The 22,738-nt window shown below is 33.1% G+C and overlaps 2 protein-coding genes across 3 annotated transcripts in view; one reads left to right on the top strand and one right to left on the bottom strand.

Annotated features, from left to right (window-relative positions):
- The window catches only part of LOC130897506 (chondroitin proteoglycan 2-like), a 62,184-nt gene that overhangs the window by 28,932 nt on the left and 10,514 nt on the right, over positions 1 to 22,738 (top strand). The window contains exons 11-17 of the mRNA XM_057806401.1: positions 2,127 to 2,297; positions 6,423 to 6,458; positions 6,548 to 6,583; positions 15,376 to 15,561; positions 16,548 to 16,583; positions 16,675 to 16,692; positions 20,126 to 20,311. Of these exons, the coding sequence (XP_057662384.1) occupies positions 2,127 to 2,297; positions 6,423 to 6,458; positions 6,548 to 6,583; positions 15,376 to 15,561; positions 16,548 to 16,583; positions 16,675 to 16,692; positions 20,126 to 20,311 (669 nt within the window). The remainder of the gene's footprint in view (positions 1 to 2,126; positions 2,298 to 6,422; positions 6,459 to 6,547; positions 6,584 to 15,375; positions 15,562 to 16,547; positions 16,584 to 16,674; positions 16,693 to 20,125; positions 20,312 to 22,738) is intronic.
- The window catches only part of LOC130897507 (arrestin domain-containing protein 2-like), a 295,987-nt gene that overhangs the window by 268,717 nt on the left and 4,532 nt on the right, over positions 1 to 22,738 (bottom strand). The gene's annotated exons all lie outside the window — the stretch shown is intronic.

The raw sequence follows: 22,738 nt of genomic DNA, 5'->3' as shown, positions 1-22,738 counted from the left end.
CACTTGAAGTTCCATTAACTTATCTACTGTATATAATAGGATTAGAGCATAAACACGCATAGACTGTTCTATATAGTCTTGACATCCAACGATAACAGTAGTCAGATTATTGAAACTATTTTATGTTAATAAATAGTTCTTCAAAGTTGTGAATTAATTTATTTAACTCATATGTTATCTTATGTCGTTCCGGGTGTATAAAATTTGTGCTTACTATAAAGGTATTGCCAGATTGTCTTTTCACAGAAATTCCTTTAGGCATTCTACTAATAAAAATTAATAAAACTCTTCAACACTACGTATTTTGAATTTCAACCTTGGAATACCCATATGTTTTTATGGAACTATATGACTATCTGCTATATTCATTTTTTGAGAACTGCAATAGAAGTAATTGCTTCGGAAAAGCAAATCGTTTTTGTTTTTAAATGCTTGCCAAAGCACTACATCTCTCATAATTTGTTCAAATATGCACAATATGGCTGTATTTACTAAAGATATACTGGAACTGATGGTCTTACATTAAAAATGTTCTCGAGTTTGGCGGATTGCACATTAAATCATCTTACCACTTTAACTAGCGTTTCATTTCAAAATGACACTTTTCCCAATTGCCTTAAGATGGCTATAATTATACCTCTGCATAAAGGAGGAAATAAAAATTGCACTCCTTGGTTAAAAATAAGCTTTTATCATTTCTGTTTGAGTATAAAATACTTACTACCCAATAATTTGGCTTTTTAATTACGTAACAAATGCAAAAACGATGCTATATTCTCTCTCCTAAATAATGTCTACTCGAGCCTATACAGCTATCACTCCACTGCACCAACTTTTTGTGATTTTGTGCTTTCGATTGTGTTAATCATATTTTAATCAACAATATGCTGTACTACGGTTATGGTTTAAATCATACTCCACCAACAGAAGTAAAGGTTGATACAATGATGTTATCTTGCAAGAGAATAGATTGTGGACTGCCTCAAAGTTCAATACTATGCCCTATTTTGTTTCTTTTGTTTATAAACGACATCGCCTATAAAGACATCAATGGTAAAATATGTCTTTATTCCGACGATACTAGTTTCGCTTGGAGCAACCCTGATCTCACTGCACGATCATATCCAGTGACCTCGCCCTTAAATAATGGTGCGATTCTTGTCCTCTCTGCCCCAACGTTTCTAAAACCAAAGTTTTATCATATAAAAATACATTTTTATCAAATAATAACACCATTGACGTCGTTGAATCTGTTAAATTATTAGAGCTTGTTGTGAACAATTCCTTGAAATTGAAGTTACATATTGCCGCCATATCAAAAAATTAAGTTTCTCCTCTTTTGTGCTGAGATCAGTTTCCGAAGAACTTAACTTATCCACCTCTTTAACAGTCTATTATGCCCTTATTGAGTCGTATCTCTGATATGCCCTTCCCTTTTTGGGGTACGTGTGGTGCTACTCAATTTGAGCGAATCTTCAAACTACAAAAGAGAGCTGTTAGGTATGTATTTGGACTAAACAGCAGATTAAAAATTCTGAGTCTTCCTTCTTTATTTACCTTTGAATCCATTTGCCTGATTAGTAAGCACGCTTCTCCAATTTCAGAAAAGACATTGCACGGCTTTCCACTTAGGAACGCGGAGCACGACCTTTACCTACCTACCTCACGTTCAGAATCAGTTAAGGGCTGAATATTTTATAATGCAAAAAATGCACAATCACTTGCTAATTGGAATTAAATCGATATAAACTTTTCCTGCATTCCACGATAATTTGAAAGTATATTTAGTGAAAAGTGCCTTCCCCTCTGTAAACGACTTCTATTCTAATAATAATATTTAATTCCGGGCATGCTGCATACTGGTTTAATTTTGCTATGAAGTTATATACTAATTATCACTTATTACTATTACCTATAATTTTGATACTCATTATGGTTTTCTTTTATTTTCCAATTTAATTGTGTTTGTAACTTTATTTAGTTATTTTTTATGTTTGTTTTTTAGTTTTTAAAAACTTTTATCCACAAATTTTAACAATATTTTGACAATAAACCATTTATCTCTCTTTAATAAAATGAGTATTCAATCAAAAAATTAGTATAATTTTCACAAATTTTCATTACAGAAGATTCCGTTTGTCCATCATCTGAAGGAACTTCAAATGTGGTTTATCCAGGTGATTGCAGCAAATATTACAAATGTATTGATGGGCACAGCAGCATCCAGAGTTGTCCAGAAGCTATGTTTTTCAATCCGGATACTAAAAAATGTGATTATATGGACAATGTATCATGTGGTAAGTAGTGCTTCACTTAGTCAATTATATATACAGTCTGGAAATAACACGAGTGTAAACGGGATTTCAACAGGTGTTGATGGTTGTCAATATGAGTTGATAATATTCATTGTTTGTGTGTTTAATGAATAAAACATATTTAAAACCAGAGCGGCTTAGGGAAAAAGGGACTTTTTAGAGGTTGAAAACCCTTTCGCTACCTTTATTATATTTTTTAAGGAAATTCAACGTGAATATTCAATCAGAGCCATAGAATGATTTGTAAATGGCTCCTGATTTCAATTGTTGCCAACAAATATTAGATGATTAACGTTGGATCATATTTTCTTGTTGGAACGAATAATATAGAGTTATACTAAAATGCAGATGGTAGATTTTTTGAATAATAAATCGAGTGTATTATATCAATTTTTGAGTTCTCTATCCCTTTAGATCATTATTGTCGTGAAGTATCATATGTATTAATTTCTTGCATACGCCCAACAGTTAATTCGATCAAGATGTGATTTATAAAGTAATCCTGATTCCGTTCATTAGTTTTTTGGAAACTTATCTTTTTTACTCTAGTATACTGTGGGTATATGCAATCAGCTAGCAGGATGGATTATTTTTTAGATTTTGAATTATGTAAGGTGTTTGTTCTCCTTATATTCTTTTCTATTTTTTACTCTAGTATACTGTGGGTATATGCAATCAGCTAGCAGGATGGATTATTTTTTAGATTTTGAATTATGTAAGGTGTTTGTTCTCCTTATATTCTTTTCTATGATTGATTCTTGTAAGTAGCGTAATTGGTAGGCCCGCATTTTTGAATCTGGAGTGAGACAAGTGAGACAAATGAAAGTGTTTTATGGATTAATTCTCAAATTTCAAAATTCCACCTAAAACTGAACGTTTCGTCCAATTATCTTCTTAATAAGTTTTATCCTCGAATGTTTAAAAAATGTAAATTGCTAAATTGCTATGAAGTGTTTCATTTTCAGTTTCATTTTATTTCAGGAAATTTTACTGGTGAAACAAGTTTATAATATCCGCATACCTAAAGTATTCTACGTAAACATTTTATCGTATCATATACAACTATACTCTCTATTCTTTTATTTTAGCACCAACTTAACCATTAAAAAAAATTTTCCTAACTATTTTTATAATTAAAATTCTAATTATCAAACTATTAACTCAATATCAATTTATTCACTTAATTTCGTCGACTTCATTTTGAATCCATTTGAATTTGAAATAAGTTGATGATCTGAAAAAAACATCGAGGTTTTCTCAAAAGAAAAAATCTTGTATCAATCTAGTAAACGCACCCGCATCTTCTTGTTCATACGTTATGTTATCAAAATGTAACATGGGATTATCGGGAAGGAAAGACATGGGTGATATTCCTGGAACAATATAATTTCATAACATGTCCAAATATCAGTCACTATTCATATTATTTTCGATGAGAATTATTGTTATTGATATTTGTGAACTAAATATTTTTTTAGCCGTCACTATGTGTGCCCTTGTTTTAAAGTTCTTGATTTTTTTATTTTCATTTTCCTTCATAATTATTGCAACTGATGACTCAGGAATATTTTTATTTAGTTAAGCTCCAACGGGTCCAAAATAGGATTTCCTTCAACTTGAAGCAGCATATAGTTTTGTATCATAATTTGTAACTTATGGAATAAATTGATAGTAATTTTACAAGTTATCAGATTAACTCATGATATAGTAATATACAATTTGTGATGAAATGATAATGAAATGAATGAAATATGGGTTATATACAACTATTTGTTATTTTCCTGCATGATTTTTTGACCGATTATATAATGATGTGCACTATAAAAAACTGTAATCTATACAAAAATTCAGGAGTGAGTAGATGACGTGAAAAAAATGCTGTGACATAAAAAAAATTCAAATATGACTCCTCGTTTCTGAGCTGCTGTGTTGCGAAATCAGAACTCATATTTTTGTATATTTTCTAAATTATAAATTCGAATATTATGAATTTTTAATGGATGATTACGTATGTAGTGTGTTTGACGGAATAAATATTTTTACAATGTTTAATAATCCAATAATAATAAGTTTTACAGGGACAACCAATACAATTTAAAGATAGGAAATATAAATGTTTTTAATCGATTTCTAACAAAAAGATACTCTTTGTTCAAATCATTAAAATTTATGGTTTGGGAGATATGTAGATTTGTAGATCGTTCTACATGTCAAGGAATCCGTTCGCCATAAAGAGATATTCAGTAGAAAATTACTATAAATTGTAATTATTCATTGAAAATTCTTAAAGACATTATTAAAAAACGATCAAACATTTCTAATTGAAGTGCATACTATCGAACATAGTGTTACTCACATGAGGAGACAGTTGAAATGTAGAAAAATTTAGTTGGTTAGCCTACAACTTATCAAATAAAAACAAAAAAACTATGTGGGTACCTGACACATTTGCATACTTCTGCTTCCATTTTATAATTATCAGGCTCTTCAATTGCATCAACATAAAAAAAAAACTCATTTCTTCATTCGATCTATCAAAAAAAGTTACTTAGAACAAGGTGAAAGGCCAAATAATTTTGTCACTTAATTCATTGAAGAAGTATATGTCTGAAGATTATGGTTTCTATTTACATTCATTTACCAGAGATAATGACGATCTCCCAAAACAGTATAGAAATTTTATAGAAATGTATTACAGATATAGCTTACGAATTTTACAAGTTTTTCGTATCCAACAGCTCATCAATTTTCAATTTTGAAAAATCTAGCTATTTTTTCGCTAAAAAATGTAGTTCCCTATTAGTAAAAGTTCTTAGACAATTTCAAAAAACAATTATGAGTACCATAAAAACACAAAAATATTCTCTTTGTATAGAATAATAAAACAGATGTTATGACATAACTACAGAAAGGTTTTAAGGTTCAAATCAAGGTTTCGTTATAACTTTCCTATAGAAGTTGGGACGCGACATAAATTTGAGTAAGATATGTTATTTGGATATAATATGAACGATTTGTTATTTCTTCTTCTTCTTCTTCTTCTTGTAGTAGGACGAGGTCCTGTCAGGTCTGTCATCTGCCCTCTTGTGACGCCGATGTCCAGCTATCGTACCAGCGTTTTGGGGGCCTACTGATTGGGCGTCTTGTGTCTGGTTTCTGTGTTTTGGCCCATTTGGCAATCCGTTCTGGAGCCATTCGTTCTACATGGTCTTTCCATTGTCGGCGTCCTGCTCTTACCCATCTAACGACATCTTGTACTCCCAGTTCTCTTAAGATATCTGTGTTGGGTATTCTATCGTGGAGTGTGGTTCCCTTTATTGTTCGTAATATCTTCATCTCTGCTGTTCTCATTTTTCTCTTTGTTTGTGTTGTGTCTGCCCTTGTTTCTGCGGCATAGGTTAGTATGGGTCTGATACAGGTCTTGTAGATTCGCGTCTTACTTTCTATGCTCATATATTTATTTCTCCATATAATGTCCCGTAAATATCCCGATATTCTAGTTGCTTTCTTGATCTGCTTATCTACCTCGTCCGTTATGTTTCTGCTGCTCGTTGTTTCTACGCCCAAGTAGTTGAAATTCATTACTTGCTCTATAATGCGCTCATTTACTACCAGCTTGCATCTTATTGGGTCTTTGGATATTACCATGCTTTGTGTTTTTTCGCATGAGATTTGCATGTTAAGTCTCTGTGCCGTCAGGTTAAATTTATGAAGGAGGCGTTGTAGATCGTCTTCATTTTCAGCTATAAGTATAGCGTCATCTGCGTAGCAAAGGATTCTCAGGCGACGGTTATTCATTTCGAATCCTGCATTAACTTCGTTTACGCTCTCAATTATTTGGTCCATTATTACGTTGAAAAGGCATGGGCTGAGGCTATCTCCCTGTCTTATGCCGGATGAGACTTTGAGTTCTCTTGTTATTTCCTTGAACAATAATTTTTCCTGAGATAATCTAGTTTCCCTGGACTTTAGAGATAATCATCCTTATGGTACATAGACAAGCAAATAAAAAACGCCGAAGTATTATATTAATAGTATAGTAATACATTATTCAGAACATTTCTGTCCTAACATTCAATTGTTATAGATTGTTCTGTTTTATTTCAGATTTGACTACTAGGCATACTTCAGAAACATCTGCTGGTAAGTCTATATCGGATTAACTGAGAATTTTCCACCGATTTGGAATTCATAAAAATGGTGATCAGCTGATGATATATTATTTTTTTTAGCAACTACATCTAAAACTACAACAACTACTACACCTGGTGAGTAGATTTTTTATAGCAAACAGATTGACGTATCAATATTTATACAGAGAATACTACAATTTTTTTTGCAAATATTTGATATTGTTGCATTTGTGTCTGAACATTGTGGTTTCGGTTTACATTCATTCACCTGAGGTGATGAAGATCCCCATAAAACAGTATGTATACATTTGATAAAAATGTATTATAGATGCTGCTTAGTGTTTATTTCATGTATTTTGTATCCTACAACTTTTTTATTTTCAATTTCAAAAAATCGAGCTGTTTTCCTCATACAGAGTATTATAATTTTTTGCAAATATTGATATTGTTGTATTTGAATTATAGAGAATAGATATTAATAGAACTTAGTGTAATCCAAAGTTACCTATGTTACTTTCTCTTTATTTATGTCTACATTATTCACTACGATACAATCATACTGTATTAAATGCAATAATATTGGAGATGATAGATAATTGACCGAAAAAAAAAGGTTCAAAAAGACCACAGAAGATATAACGTCTCGTAGTGTCTTAGTTTGCATGGCTTGAATTCGTATCCTCAAACTTTTACTTAATCTCCATGACTTCCTCGTTTAGCAATGGTTGCTTTTTTCTTCTACACGTTACATTCGCCATACTCTTTACTTTTTGCGGATTTCTCTCTCCTTTCTTCCGTATTCTTTGTCTAAATTTTCTTTGCAGCTCATTTCTCTGGTTAATGGCTTCCACACATTCCGTCAAACTATACTTGTTTCTGCTGACGCTTATATGTATTTTGCGGGATTTTGGAGCAATGTACATTTATTACTCATACGTTGTGAAAGAAATTCAGTTCGTAGTCATAGTCTACATATTTTTTCAATGATTGTGTGAAAGTCTATTATGTGGATCATTATATTATTATCAACAATAAAGATCTCTACAAATTTTTTATTTCGTCTCGTTTTTTCACTATATAGCATGGTGTGGGGTCTGGAATCTCTAATCCTCTGTTTAATCCTTCTGGTTTCTTGGATTACTGCAATGTTAATATTTTATCTCTCTGATTTCGTTCAGTAAATTTCATGGTGGACTCCGGGTTGTAACAGAGTTCTAACATTGCAGGAATGTGAGTCCGAATATTAATTTCGTAGCTCGAGTCGTTTTATGCAAGTTCGTCTAACATACTAAGCTTCATTATCGTTTCCATATCGATTTTTTATTCTTGGTTATAAGTTATTAGGTACTAGTCTAACCCTTTTTTTAATACAATTTAACCCGCTTTCGATCGCACAAACTAGCTTCCTACGGTATTTGTTACCACGATATTTCACAGGGCTTCTTAGATGACCATATGTACGAGGTCTGGCTATTAAATAACGAGAAAGCGCGCCTAGAGGGCGCCCTAGACGGGTGGGTTAAGAAACGAGTAGTGCGGTCGGTGTCTAGATATTTTGCCTATGCACGTTTCTGTCACTACTATAGTATTTGTGCAGTGGCGGTTTGAAACGAACGTGTTTTTTTTTTCGTGCCGAAAACCATATGTGAGAGCATGAAGATGACCCGACCCCAGGTCGCCCTGTGACTGCTTCAACTTGGGAAACAATGAACAAAATCAACCAAATTTTTTGTGCAGATCGTCGAATGAGCATCCGGATGATTGCCGAGGATGTAATCGCCGATAAAGAAACGGTTAGAAAAAATTTTACACGAGGAATTAGACATGACAAAAGTCTGTGCGAAGTTGGTGCCAAAAAATCTGACTTCTGACAAAAAGCTCTTGCATTAGCGAGTCTGCTCAGATTTCCTTGAAAGGTTAGAAAGGTTAGAAAAAGATCTGCTTTGAAAGGGACCCGATTTGAGTCGATGGAAGCGTTAAAGCAAAAAACGGCAGAGCTCCTAAAGACCCTCACCAAAGAATACTTCCAGCTTCGATTAATGGAAAAAACATATGGAAAGGTTTGCGGTGAGGTGAGGGGAGTATCTCGAATGTAAAATAATTTTTATAAGAAAACCCTTTTTCGTAACCAGTCTCGTTATTTAATAACCAGCCTAATTGGATACCGTGTTATGTATCACCACCAGCTGGAAGTGCCTTTTTATATTTTTTACCCAATAGAATCGTACTTCTATCAAGTTGTCTAGAAACTAGAAAAAAATAAACATAAATATTTGAAGTTTATTATAATTGAATGTGACATTAAAATTGAAAGTGGGTCATTACATTAACATTTAATATCGAACATGTCATTTATAAGCAAATCAATATTGCTCCCATCAAAAGAAAGTGAAGACAAACTTATAATGGAAATAGAAAACAGTCAAAGAAGAAGAAAATTGAAACGAGATATCCAAAACCGAAAAAACTTTCTAATTTCTTATGTCCGCCCGTCACACAGAGAAATATTTGACAAACTGTTTGATGAATTGGTAACTATTCCAACGTGGATTCCACCAGCATCAACTAAAATTGTTAGAAAGAGAAGATAACAAAAATTATTAGAAGTAACTTGAATTTGAATGAAACATAAAAAGCACTAGAAATTTTCGTTTTAGTAAATAGTTGTACGAACTACATCAACTGTATAACGTTTACATTCACAAGACGAACCTATCTATTTATTACGGTTGATATACTATTGAGCGAATATGCTCATAAAGGAACGTAATTTGCTAACATATACATTTATGTCGAATAAAAGTTTTCTCAAATAGTTCATAGTTTAGGCCTTATAATTCCACATTTAATAGTGAAAGTTACGGTAAATCGTAATTAAAATTGTTTATGTCGAAGAGTGGTACATGTTTCTGTCATTAATTATGTTTAAACGTCAATTCACATTGTCATTAATAAGTATTGGTTATTGTAAAAAGCGATTTTTGAAAGTTAACTGAGTTTACTGAACACGAAGGAAAAACGACTCTATAGATACAATAACACTGGTGTCGACGAAAAATATTTTTTTGTAGTAACAGAAGAATGAATAGTATATTGTGATAAAAAGAACCTATGCAAATACGAAAATATGGAAAAAATAATTGTAACACGTAAGGTTTCTATGTTACATTTATAGAAACATATTCATTGGTAAAATATTTGATATTTATTAAAAAATAGTTTCACGTTTTTTAAATCGTATATATTGACAATATTTATGGTTTACATCTGATAAACATGCCGCACATCTATTAAAAACAAACACTTTAAATATCAATTAGCTCTACTTTTTCCTTTTATGAGGGGTTGCACATTCTCTTTTTACAAACCAACAGTAATCACCCATTTGGTGATTGAAGGGATTTGTAGGCGTCTAGAAGTTCATCAACTAACTGTTGGTAGTTTGGATCCTTATTGTTGCCCAAAAATCCCCTAACTACACCAACAAATGCCTCCCATGCTCTAAGTTCCTGTCTGGTCAGCTTTTTTGCAAAATTTTCATCGTCCAGCAATTTCCTTATATGTGGCCCAATAAAAATACCTTCTTTTAATTTGGCATCAGTCAACTGGGTAAAGGGGGGGGGACAGAAGGACATTTTTGGGATCTACAAGGGGTATAAACTCAACATTTTCAGATCCTGGTTGAAACTTGCTTGCCATTTTTTTTTACATAGTGTTGATCTACTGCCCGACTGTCACATAGACAAAGAAAACAGTCTAAAAGCAAGTGAATATTTTCATAAGTTTATTTCATCTTTACAGAACTGTTATAGACGGTTTTAAATATCCATTGTGTAATGGTGTGGCTTTTGAACTGTGTATAGACGAGTCAATAAATAGGTGCCACTCACTGGAATTATGCTCAACATCAAGTTCCTTCATTAGACCATCAATATCGGAACATGCACACAACGAATTTTCCACAGTGTAGAATGCAGAAATTGTAGTATTTCTTTTTCTTAAGCTCGTAATTTTTGTGTCTTTGGCTAACAAGTTCCATTCCTTAAGACGGGAAATAAGAAGTTGAGACTGTTGCTTTGATAACTCATGTGCTAAATCATTCAACTCACTTTGAATAATGAAATGTGGCTCGCCGGAACTGGTACTTGGAGTAAAAATAGGATCGGTGCATTGTTCTTCGGAGCTTCCTGATGATACTTTGTCTCCAGTATCTTCTAAAATAATATTTTGCGGATCTGAAGGCGCAATCAGTAGTGGTAAATCTTCGTTATGGCCTACAAGTCGTATAGCAGGCGGCAAATTTGGATACACGATCTTGTGCTTTCCTTTTTCAGCCAAAAAACCTCCTCCCGCAAAAAATAATTCAAACGTAAAAATATATATCCAACAATGGTTTCAATGTATTGCTGGATTTATAAACCAACTAGCAGACCCGGCCACTCGTTGCTGTGGCTGACTGATTTGATTTGAAATAATTCTAATGATAATACAATTGCTCTCTCTTCTGCTTGTTCAATTAAATTATATTGGCATCGAGTTGTTACACGTTCATCACAATTGCGCATAAAATAGATCTGAAGAAATTTGGCATTGGCATCAATGATCCAATTTTATGATATACCTGGCCTTGAATTTTCAATGTTGTCTCAAAATTACGACCATCAGATGACAAATCATAAACTTTGGATGCTCCGAACGACGTCATTTGGAAGCAAGAATTAAACTTTCGTGTCTTACGCAAAATTAATTTTGATTCATTTGAAATGTCGGAAAGAAGGGATTTCAAAGGTTCAGGTGGAGTAGGGAGTGGTGACAATACAACTTTTCCTGATGAGCAACACATGCCGGGTGTTTCATTGCGAAATCTTAACGCCTGACAATAAATGCATATTTTGTCCATCGCACCAATAGTAACTTTGGAATCGTTTAATCGATCGATTAATTGATATCTGGTTCATAATTAAATGCAAGACGAAAGATGATCCACGTGTTAATGCGCAGTTGGTTCGATGGTTTTCTCAGTTTTGTTCTCTATATGAATCTATGTGTTGTTGACGTGCCACCCTGGTTCTCAATTCATTTTCTTGTCGACGATTATGACGCTGTTCTCGTATTTCAGCTGTGCGAATTCTTTGAGCTGTATTTCATTCTGCTCTCTGTTCGATTGATTCATGAGCTCTTTCAATACGTGCACATCGAGTCTTCTTGCTACGAGCTTTAAGGTTGGATTTTTTGGGTGGCATTTTACTAAAAATAGTAATTGAATTTTTGATGTTAATAAATTTCGCTGTTCTCAGAATAATTGTAAGTTAGAAGTAAAAAAAATATTCGAAGTAATGTACGCAACGAAGACAAAATGAAGAATGATTTGAAAGAAGCGACGTTAAGTGGTATAGGCAAAATAATACATTTAGTGTGGCGCTATCTATGAGGTGCAAAGGAAAAAATTTTACAGTTGTCTGTAAATAAAGTCGCCATCTGTTCCAGACTTATGGAAACTACGATTAATAACACTCAACGTTGATGATCAGTTTATTATCAATTATTAATTATTGAGACCATTAATTTAAATAATAACTATTCTATCATTTAAGTTAAACCAAATTATAAATATTCCAACTTTCATGAATATCAGTTGACTCGTTTTTGAGTTTATTCACACATTCATACACATGGACACTGAATTTTTAAGTATTAAGATTTTAAACCCGAACTGTTAAAATTTCCTTCCGGTCCCTTTGCATAAACAGGGTTGAAAGGAACTTGAGCAATTTTTCTTTGCATATTATTATTCTTAATCACAGAAGTATCCAAAAATAATAAATGTCCATTATTTTCCTTTTCATGAAAAAACTTCATGTATGGGTACTTTGAAGTGAGTTTTTGGGATATAATGCCGATTTCGTATCAAATGTAGGAAAATATCATTCACATACCTGTTCTATCACTACTGGCTAATTTGCTTTTCACAGTGACTAATGAATAGTTCAACCATAAACGGTAATAGGCAATTGACCATAGCTATTCTTTCGGAGTTGTTTCGATTTGAATACTAGAAATAGTTTTTTTATCGTTAGTTGTAGATATTATATCAGCTCCGAAGTTATTAAAGTTCAGTAAGCCCTCAATATACCTCAAAGCTAGCGGTTTCAACACGCTGGGTAATAATAAACTTACATTAAAGGAGATTAAAATTTGCACAACTTCAATTTTTGTATTCTACTGTGTAATTGTGAGTGTTTGTGTAGCGGTAGTAAACAATGTGTAGGTATGAAAATCTCCAACGGTTCCAGAAATTCCAACTTAAAGAGAAGGAATACAAATATGCGCCTACCTACCCTCAATGAAACTCAAGTTAAGTGTCCAGGAAACATCCTGGATAAAACATCTACCCACAACACTGGACAAAGTACTTTCCAAAGTACATTCACATTCTCTTCGATAATCTAGTGGACTTGAAGGCATTAAAAGCTATTGAGTGCACTTCCAAGCTGGCGTAGAAGCTATTGAGTGCACTTCCAAGCTGGCGTAGAAGTGCAAGCAAACTCTGGAAGCACTAGCCAATAGAAACGTGACTACCAGGGCACCAGGCTATATCAGGCAATTAGTGATTCAACATTCATTCCAATTAGCAACAATGACTCCATACTTTGGCTCATGAGATGAAGTCCTACTGAAGAAATATTCCAGGTGTAAGACAATCCAGTGCTTCCATTTCACCTAAAGGTAAAGGTACCTTGAAGGAGAAGTATCAACACCTTAAGAAGTAGGATACAAAATCCCCCTTTGGGAGGAGTCTACGTATTTTGAAAGCAGCATAATGAGACGTAAGCTCTTGTATAAAATATCTTCTTGATATAGGTGCAGAGTTACTGAAAAGCCAAAACGACCCCCCAAACAATCTACTAGTTAGAAATATGTTTGCCACTCTGGTATTTAGTTATAAGGCATGTCCAAGATTCAATAAATAAGGCTTGAACATCCCCATATACGTTCAAGCTATGTACATTGAATAATTTGAAGATGTGAAAATGATGGAAAATTTGATCGAATCAACGAAATATAAAAAATTATGGAAAACCTCATCATATAATTGCCAATGCCATCTTTGTTTGATGTATCATTACTTAATAATTATGTCTAACAAATTGAAAAGCTTCCATATTTATTTATTTATACATAAATCCGTTGGTTCAAGTAATTAATCGATCAGCTGTATTCCATAAGTACACCTAATGTGGATCTTAGCATGGGTCCTTTCGACTTAGAGTGCGTTATCTGAAAAGATTTTTAAAACATTTAATTTAAATCCAAGCCCACGTCACGAAATGCTATAATCTATATCTATAAAAGAGGATGTCCTGACTGACTGACTGATTCATTCACTCATCAACGCCCAGCCAAGGCTATTAAAGATAGAGACATGAAATTGATATATCGACTTAGTTTTTGCACTAAAACATTCTCCGAACAAATACCTAAAAACCAATTTCTGCGATTTTCAAAATTCGATTTGGAAAGGGTTCAAAGAGTTGAACAAAAATTTTTATTACGGAACCATATATTTAGCAATTCTTCATGATGAAATGAGATATCAAAACGATTATTTTTTAGAAATGGGTCCCGTGTGAATATCTAAAAACTAATTTCTCCGTTTTTGGAAATTTCTTTTTGATTTCTTTAAAAAGGGTTAAATTCATTTGATGGAGAATGCATGGAGTTTCGATCTATAGATTCTGTATTACAAGTTGATAATACTGTGCAATACCCATAAGAGTACCTAAACAAGCTCAATCCTCCAGGTTTCCCGACACATAGACTTATTCTAAAGGTTGGAACACCGATAATGTTCCAAAATCTCAATCCAACTGTGCAACGGTACGAGATTACGTGTCAACGCTATTCAGAAAAACGTAATCGAGGCTACAATTATAAACGGGTGTGACAGAGGGGAATCAGTCTTTATACCATGCATATCCCTTATATCTTCCGACTACCCTTTTCCATTTAAAAGAATGCAATTCCCTATTAGAGTCTGTTTTGCTATGACAACCAATAGATCACAAGGTCAAACTTTGAAAGTGGCAGGAATCGATTTGAGAGAGAACTGTTTCTCCCATGGTCAATTTTATGTAGCCTGTTCACGAGTAAGTTCTCCGTCAAGTTTAGTTATTTTAGCAAAAGATGGCAAAACAACTAATGTGGTTTACAGAGAAGTATTGACATAATTTATATATGATACAATATTTTGTTTTGCGTTTTTGAAATCATTGTTAGTTTAATAATAAATCATTTATTCAATATCTTTGTGTTAATGAGATGTATGTATGTATTTGTTATATTATTTATCGTATAAATAATAAATATGTGTAATTTTTAAATGATAATGTGTCTTTTCTTTATAACACTTCCAAATTGAATTAATGCATAGAATACATGTCATTTCTCATTGAATTATCCCTTTATTACGCGAGGTTCAATAAACCGCGACGGGTATTGCTAGTAACTCCATACTCATCATAAGAGCAATTCTAGACGTCCGTTTTTTTCACCGGATAAGGGACCGTCAATAAACCTTTCAACTTTTATTCCATGTCAATAGCAGCCATTTCTAAAAGATCGCAGGTAGACGGCACTCCACTTGCAGAAAACAGGAAATGTCCGGTGCATGTACACACATTCATACACTACCGCGAATCCGGCAAAAACACGGTCCGTTGTCCGGTGAAAAATAAACGGACGTCTACAAGCGCTCTAACAGAGATGAATAAATTATTCACAATAATAATATATCTATCTGTCGCATTGATAATAAAATGTAGTTTCTTAATATTTTTGGCAATCTTCAGTCAATTTTATATAGCTACAATAGAATATTTGCTTTGAATTAAATGAATAATTTATGCATGTTCTTCTTATTTTCACAGCGAATCCCACTTCAATCGATCCTATTTGTCCATCAACCGAAGGAACCACAAACGTCGTTTACCCAGATGATTGCAGTAAATATTACAAATGTACTGATGGACATAGCAGCATTCTCAGTTGCCCAGAAAATATGTTATTCAATCCAAAAACCAATAAATGTGATTATATGGACAACGTATCTTGTAGTAAGTAATCATCAGCAACATTTCCAAAAGAATAATTTAACCCTTCAACGCAAAAGAAATTTGAATGGCATTAAAAGCTTTTTGAACATGGTTCAAATTTCTAAGCAAGAAAAAATATTATATGATATATATTATATCTCTGATAATTTCTACAATCTCCCTGAAAGTATTCACGGAAATATTATATACAGGGTGTTGAGAAAAATGAGGTAGGACTAGAGCATTGAGAAAAGAGCTTTATACATAATACAATTACTTCTAATTTAACAAGCAATATTGCTACAACATTTTCTACAAATTGGCTTTCAAAGATGACATATTACATAAATTTGTTTTTTCTGGCTTTGAATGAGGTGGTTTGAACTTGTAGTATTGGTTGTAGCTAGATTAGTTACGCTTCATTGTCACTAGTAGTAGTTTAATACCATCAGTTTCGAAATTAGATTTCGCATAATATCATAATTGACTACTTAGTACATCTTCTGAAGTTTTTCCTTTGTTGTAATCCTTCTATATAATAAAACGATCACTCCACTCCAGTCTAGCAGCACATTCTCTTTGATATTCGTTATTAAATAAAGAACTAGGTGAAGATGAATTTTCTGATCCAAAAAATCTTTACGCTTCTTTCGTATGTTATTCAAAATTTATATTCTATGAGAGATACTGCAAACAGGATATAAATATTTCGCTATTGTAGCAGAATAGCAAGCTGGAATAGGTTGAAACTTTTAGTTGCTCTTCTTGAGGGTATGAGACATACTAGTTAAAATAAATTTAGTGTGAGCTATTGTAGCCATGGAACATTGTTACTATTCTCATATCAAAACCAGATGCCGGATAATTTTAGCAGCTAAAACTTATATTTTCTGCAGTTTTCTACCTAAATAGGTCATCTATCAGTAATTATCCTCATATTAATTACATTAATAATGAAATTTGTTCATTTTTATTTCTAATAATTAGTACGAGCTTCTTTTTTTTAGATTCGACTACTCCACATACCTCTACATCAACTATAAGTGAGTCTATTTAAAGTTGTTAAAATTGATATCCTAGTTCGTAATATCAATGTGAGAAATATGTGACTAATATTAATTTTATTTGTTTCAGCAACAACTTCTACTCCAGGTAAATATTTTCTCTCGATGACGCATTTGTTTTTAGAACATGAGTATCATTTAACTTGTATCGACATTATGTAAGCCTATAGAAGAGAATAGTGTGATGACAAATCATCTTGAAAATACCTACACGTCGATTATGACCAATATTATCGATTTTCACAACTTAATCTCTATAAGATACATGGTACATTTTAAATTTTAACCTTACCCTTTATAAAATAAAACAATACGAATTCTAGAAGATCCGAAAAGATACCTATTCCAATAATTTTCGTAAATATTATTAAATGCTGAGAATAACGTTGTAATCTGAAAATGTTGGAGTGACGTTTGCCAAGATTAGGTTAGGTTAATTGCAAATGGACTGTTCCAAATGACGTCATTGACAATATTTGCTAAATGGCATACATTGTCATCCAAAAATCCCTCATTATTTTTGAGTTGTGAATTGTCCATCGCGTGCTAAGCGAGAGAGCAGATCGTTTTTTCGATTTTTCTGACTAAGAGGCCGATTCTTGACTTGACTTGACTTTCCATTTGCCGTTGCCGTTTACTGTTATAAAATCAAAAACATTGGATGAACTTTCAACATAAATGAATTTCATAATTTCCCGTCGGCCGTTCGTGGCAATAGAAAAGAATCAATCACATCTTTTTGCGTTTGTCACGTGATTCTGACGGATGACATTAGAGTTTGATATTGGGGTTATGTCTTTTTCAGCTTGTTTGTTTTTGGTTATCTTTTGGCTATCTCTTCGTGATTTTCCATAAATACGAGATTACAAACAAAAGCACAAAAATATTGCGAAAACAAAAAACAGTACACGCGTCAAAAAGAATAACATAATTTCTAGGTTAACGGCAGCAACGTCAAATTTATGAAAAGGATGTGGAATTTGCTACGAACGTCAAGAGGTAAAATCACCCGCGCACGGTAATGGCAAACTGAAAGTTAAGTTTATGAATCGGCCTGAAATTATCTCACAAAATTCATATCATATGTGGTAATTTTATTTGAAGATATCACCTTCAAATATAACATAATCCTTGTCCCAATGTGATACTCATTACTTGAGGAATAATTTTAAGAGAAATACATTAATAGATGATCCAAGCACATCTCTTATTAATTAAATTTGGTGTTTAAGACAGTTATAATCGAATATTTTGACATTACCATAATTTAACTATAAAGATTTTATGTTGATAACAAAATTTTTAATAAGAAAATAGGAAGAAGTATATATAAGTGTGAATTAAAAATTCAAATACAAATTTTCAGGGGTCCTTAATTGGAAGTATTTTTAGAAAATTCATATAACTTATATATACGAATTATCTAATATACTTGACCAATTTCTATGAGTTATCAGACTTGCCAGTAATGAAACTTCATAATTTTCTATTGGGAGGGTAAAGAAAGTTTTTAGATTTCATTCTATATACATCATTCTAAAAAAAGTACTTTCTCCAATAATTAAGAATACGAATTCCTATTACTCCTACTGAATTTTCAGTTAGTGGCTAAATTTACAGTTCTCGGCTGATCTGGTAAAGGTAGTAAGAAGCAAGCATGAAAGCATAATCTCTGCTTATAAACACAATTAGAAATTCAAGCTCTTCATACCACTGGGAAAATTACCCATTATCTTTCAAGTCTTTGTAAGCAATGAATATATGTACTCAGGAGAGTTTGGATAGAAACCTCTCTAGGATGTACAATTCTCACTCTTTCTGATAGTGAGGCAGCTTTAAAATATCTGAAGGCTATTACGTGCACGTCCAAGCTAGCGAGGAAGATGACAAAATCTAAAAGCAGTTGCTAACAGACACAAAGTATCCTTTATGTGGCTGGTAGGCCATCAGAGTATACCAGCCAATAAGGAAGCATACAAATTTGCTCAAAGGCCATATAGCACAGGATATAACATTCATATATTCATATAGCAAAGAATATAGCGTATGTCTCATATAATATCCACGTATAATCACATACACACATATACATACAAAATATTATGGAAAAGCCTGAAATAAGTCGAAAAGTCAATTTTCATCTTTTTTTGTAAAGAATTTATGAAAGAAAGGTAAAGATCTTCAGAGGAAAGTCTAAACATCAAATTTTATATTTCTCCCAGAAATTTTTGAAAAAACCAATTTTAAAACAGAAGAGACCTTTAGATGCATTAATATTAATCCAAAGAGCTACTGTGGTCTAATAAGACGTCACATCTATGAAGAACTGAACGTATGGCTGTGTTTTGACATAATAATTTCCCATTTAAAATTATTCGAATTTAAAAACATTGCACAAATGTAACCCAGACAGAGATACAATCTCTTGTGTGCAATTCAACTCACCCCCGGTGCAAACCATTGAAATCTGTAAGTCATTTAGTTGAAGGATACAGCAACATTCCTTATTTTAACCCTCCATTAATGCATCCTCTGGGATTGCCAAGAATCATAAATTCAGCTATTCAAATTCAAGTTATATTGTATTCATTAAGATCTTAATGGGGACCCACATCATAGATGATTGATTCCAGGTGTTCCTTGGCTTAGTTCCATTAAGGTATCGAATTACGTACTTTTTTGTATCGATGTGAGTCTTAAACTTACATCAGGATTTTTCAGTATTTAAGAGCGGTCTGCAAACAGAAAGATGTCTTAATATTCTGGCGTTTGTTCGAGTATGGTCGTCGGATTATTGAAACCACGGTCAACTACTTATTTCATTATTCAATAAATAGTTTATTTCAAAGTAGTTTTGATGTTTTAATACAACGAATATGGTCAACCATCAATGGTTAGCCCGAAGATACATTACAGGCTGAAGAATCAGATGGAGTTTTCTAACAGGACGCGACGCTTCAATAAAGAAATTTAATTGGCCGAATTCGATACGCGTACTTGATATGAATTTGAAAATGGGTCCTAACGATTGTAAATGATTTCTCTTAAAAGATCTTCATAATTTTAATTCCCTTCCAGCTTCCTAGCTCATTCTATACTCATTCTAAGACGAGCCTAGATCAAAATATAAAGTATAGTTCACAATAATAATAAATAATAATAATATGATAATAGTATTTTGATAAAGACTGCAACAGATCGAAAAATCAAATTTTCACCTGCCTTTAAAAATAAAAATAAAAAGTTTTAAACAGAAGAGATCTAAAATCAAGACGATAGAAACATAAACATAAGAAGAAGTCTAAGAAATGAGAAATTAATGAAATAAAAATTCATCCATATAACTTTCATACTGCATCGGTTTTATCAAAGATTCATTATTTACAAATAAATTATAGTATCTCAATTTTATCGGTAATGTTGCTAGTATTTTATACCTAATCACACGCTTTGAATATTTACTTTGGAATAAAGATCGTTGAATTAAGAATAAATTATAATGTTTATCATCATTTTCACAGCGAATCCCACTTCAATCGATCCCATATGTCCATCGACAGAAGGAACCACAAACGTCGTTTACCCAGATGATTGCAGTAAATATTACAAATGTACTGATGGACATAGCAGCATTCTAAGTTGCCCAGAAAATATGTTATTCAATCCAAAGACCAATAAATGTGATTATATGGACAATGTATCGTGCGGTAAGTAATCAATCAATAATAAATATGCTCAAAAAATTATTTTAACTCTCCAAAGCAAAATAAAATCGAATGGTAATGAAAACTTGACTTCCTAAAAATTGGCTCCTCACATTTAACAATCTTTCATACATCATTGGAAGTGTTCATGAAAATATTATATGCAGGGTGTTAAGAAGCTAACGTAGCTAGGATTAGTTTATAAGGGAAAAACTTTTCAAATAATACGATTCTCCCTACATAATACGGTATTTGGTAAATATGAAATCTAAATTATAAATTACCTCAACGAAACAATGTCTGCGTAAAAATATGTTGAGCTAAACGGGTATACCTACTAGTTCCTAAGCTAGCAGCAATTCTTAGTTTTCGGCATTACATTATCATTTCGTCGCCATTATATACTTGCTCAAGTTCAGGTCTCGCTGGTTTATAGGATTTCCCAGATTATAATATAATTCTACCATAGCTACATTATCAACATTCAATTTCTTCCATTAAACAGCTATTTCTCGTAATCCATCACATTCTTTCAGCCTGTATAGCCAACAAGATGAAGCCCACAGAATTCCGTTAACTTTCAACTGCTCGTGAAACTTTTCGGCTTGCCTAGCTAACATATCAGCTTGTGATACTAGAACCCCGTCTGATCTTTTCATCAAGAACAATCTAGTTATAAGCACCAATCGAAAGGTAGACCCTTTTAGAGAATTTCTATCAGAAATAGCGTTTGCACTGTCAGCTTTAGCCATAAAGCTCTGTAATTTGGGTTTTCTGTTAACAATATCACGGGCCGTTTGTTAACCAATATTTTATGTTTTAGCTAACAGAACTACACCTATGTTATTATCAAATTGTTTATAAATTCATATTTTTTACTCAATAGTTTGAACATTTTCTTCAAGCTTTTCATTAGCAGCGACACGCTGCATTTTGTGTGTTCATTCGCGCCACTCTAGTTAAGCCGGCTTGCGCATAATAGAAGAATAAATAACGCTAACCTCCAACTTTACATATATTTCTATTGGACCAGAGTCGATAATTTTTCAACCAAAAAAAAATTATAGTAGGATGGAACCTATTAGAAAAGGCAGAGGATATAAAAATGATGAAGGGAAAATGAATTCCGGTCGATTTGAGTTCGGGAAGTGAGAGGGAGTGAGTATTTGAGGGAAAAAAGTTTTTTTTTTTAATTCCACCAACACTATTAGTTCTCCCTGATGCTAATTCTTACTTAAACAATTTCTTCCTTATGCCCGTAGTTTTAGCAGAACTAATGAAATCAAAAATAAATACTCATCTGAAACTGATGGACTTTAACGTTTCATTTCAAACACGGCTATAATTATACCTGTGCATAAAATAAGGGATAAAAATCAAGCATCGATTTATCGCCCAATTGTACTCGTTACCACGTTATCTAAGATCATAGAAAGATTGGTCAAGAAGAGACTTCTATCATTTCTCCCTCCTTAATAATGTGTACTCTAGCCTAAACAGCCATCACTCCCCTTCAACAACTTTTTGTGATTTTTCCAAGGCTTTCGATTGGGTCAAGCATAATATTTTAATCAACAAATTACAGTACTATGGTTCAGGGGAACACCTCTTGCGCATGGTACAAGTCATACCTTACCAAAAGAAGTTAGCTTGTTACCGTTCATACAACGATGACTTCTTGAAAGCCAATAGAATGTGGAGTGCTCCAAGGCTCAATACTAGGCCCTATTTTGTTTCTTCTGTTTATAAACGACATTGCCAATCTGGACATCAGTGGTAAAATATGTCCATTTGCAGACGACACTAGCTTCTCTTGGAGCAACCCTGATCTCACGGCACTTCATAGGACCATATCTAGTGCCCTAATCACCCTTAAATCATGGTGCTATTCTAATCCTCTCTGTCCCAACGTTTCTAAAACCAAAGTTTCATCATATAAAAATACATTGCAGCCTTTTTTATTAAATAATATCACCATTGACGTCGCTGAATCTATAAAATTCTTAGGGCTTGTTGTGGACAATTCCTTGAAATGGGAGTTACATATTGCCGCCTTATCTAAAAAATCAATTTCCTCCTGCTTTATACTAGGATCAGTTTCCAAAAAACTGAACATATCCACCCCCTTAACTGTCTATTATGGCCTCTTTGAGTCGAATCTCCGATATGCTCTTCCTTTTCGGAGTACGTGTAGTGCGACTCAATTTGAGCGAATCTTCAAATTACAAAAGAGAGCTGTTAGATATTTACTCGAACTATACAGCAGGGCTCACTGCAGGATTTCTTCAAAAGATCCAAAATTTTGACTCTTCTTCACACATAGCACGCTTCCCCAATTTCAGAAAGGTCGTTGCATGGCTATCCACTTAGGAACGCAGAGCACGACCTTCATCTACCTACTCCACGTTCAGAATTAGATAAAAGCTCAAT

This window comes from Diorhabda carinulata, chromosome 8 (assembly GCF_026250575.1).
Source record: "Diorhabda carinulata isolate Delta chromosome 8, icDioCari1.1, whole genome shotgun sequence".
NCBI classification, from domain to species: domain Eukaryota; kingdom Metazoa; phylum Arthropoda; class Insecta; order Coleoptera; family Chrysomelidae; genus Diorhabda; species Diorhabda carinulata.
This window is presented reverse-complemented; position numbering and strand designations above follow the sequence as displayed.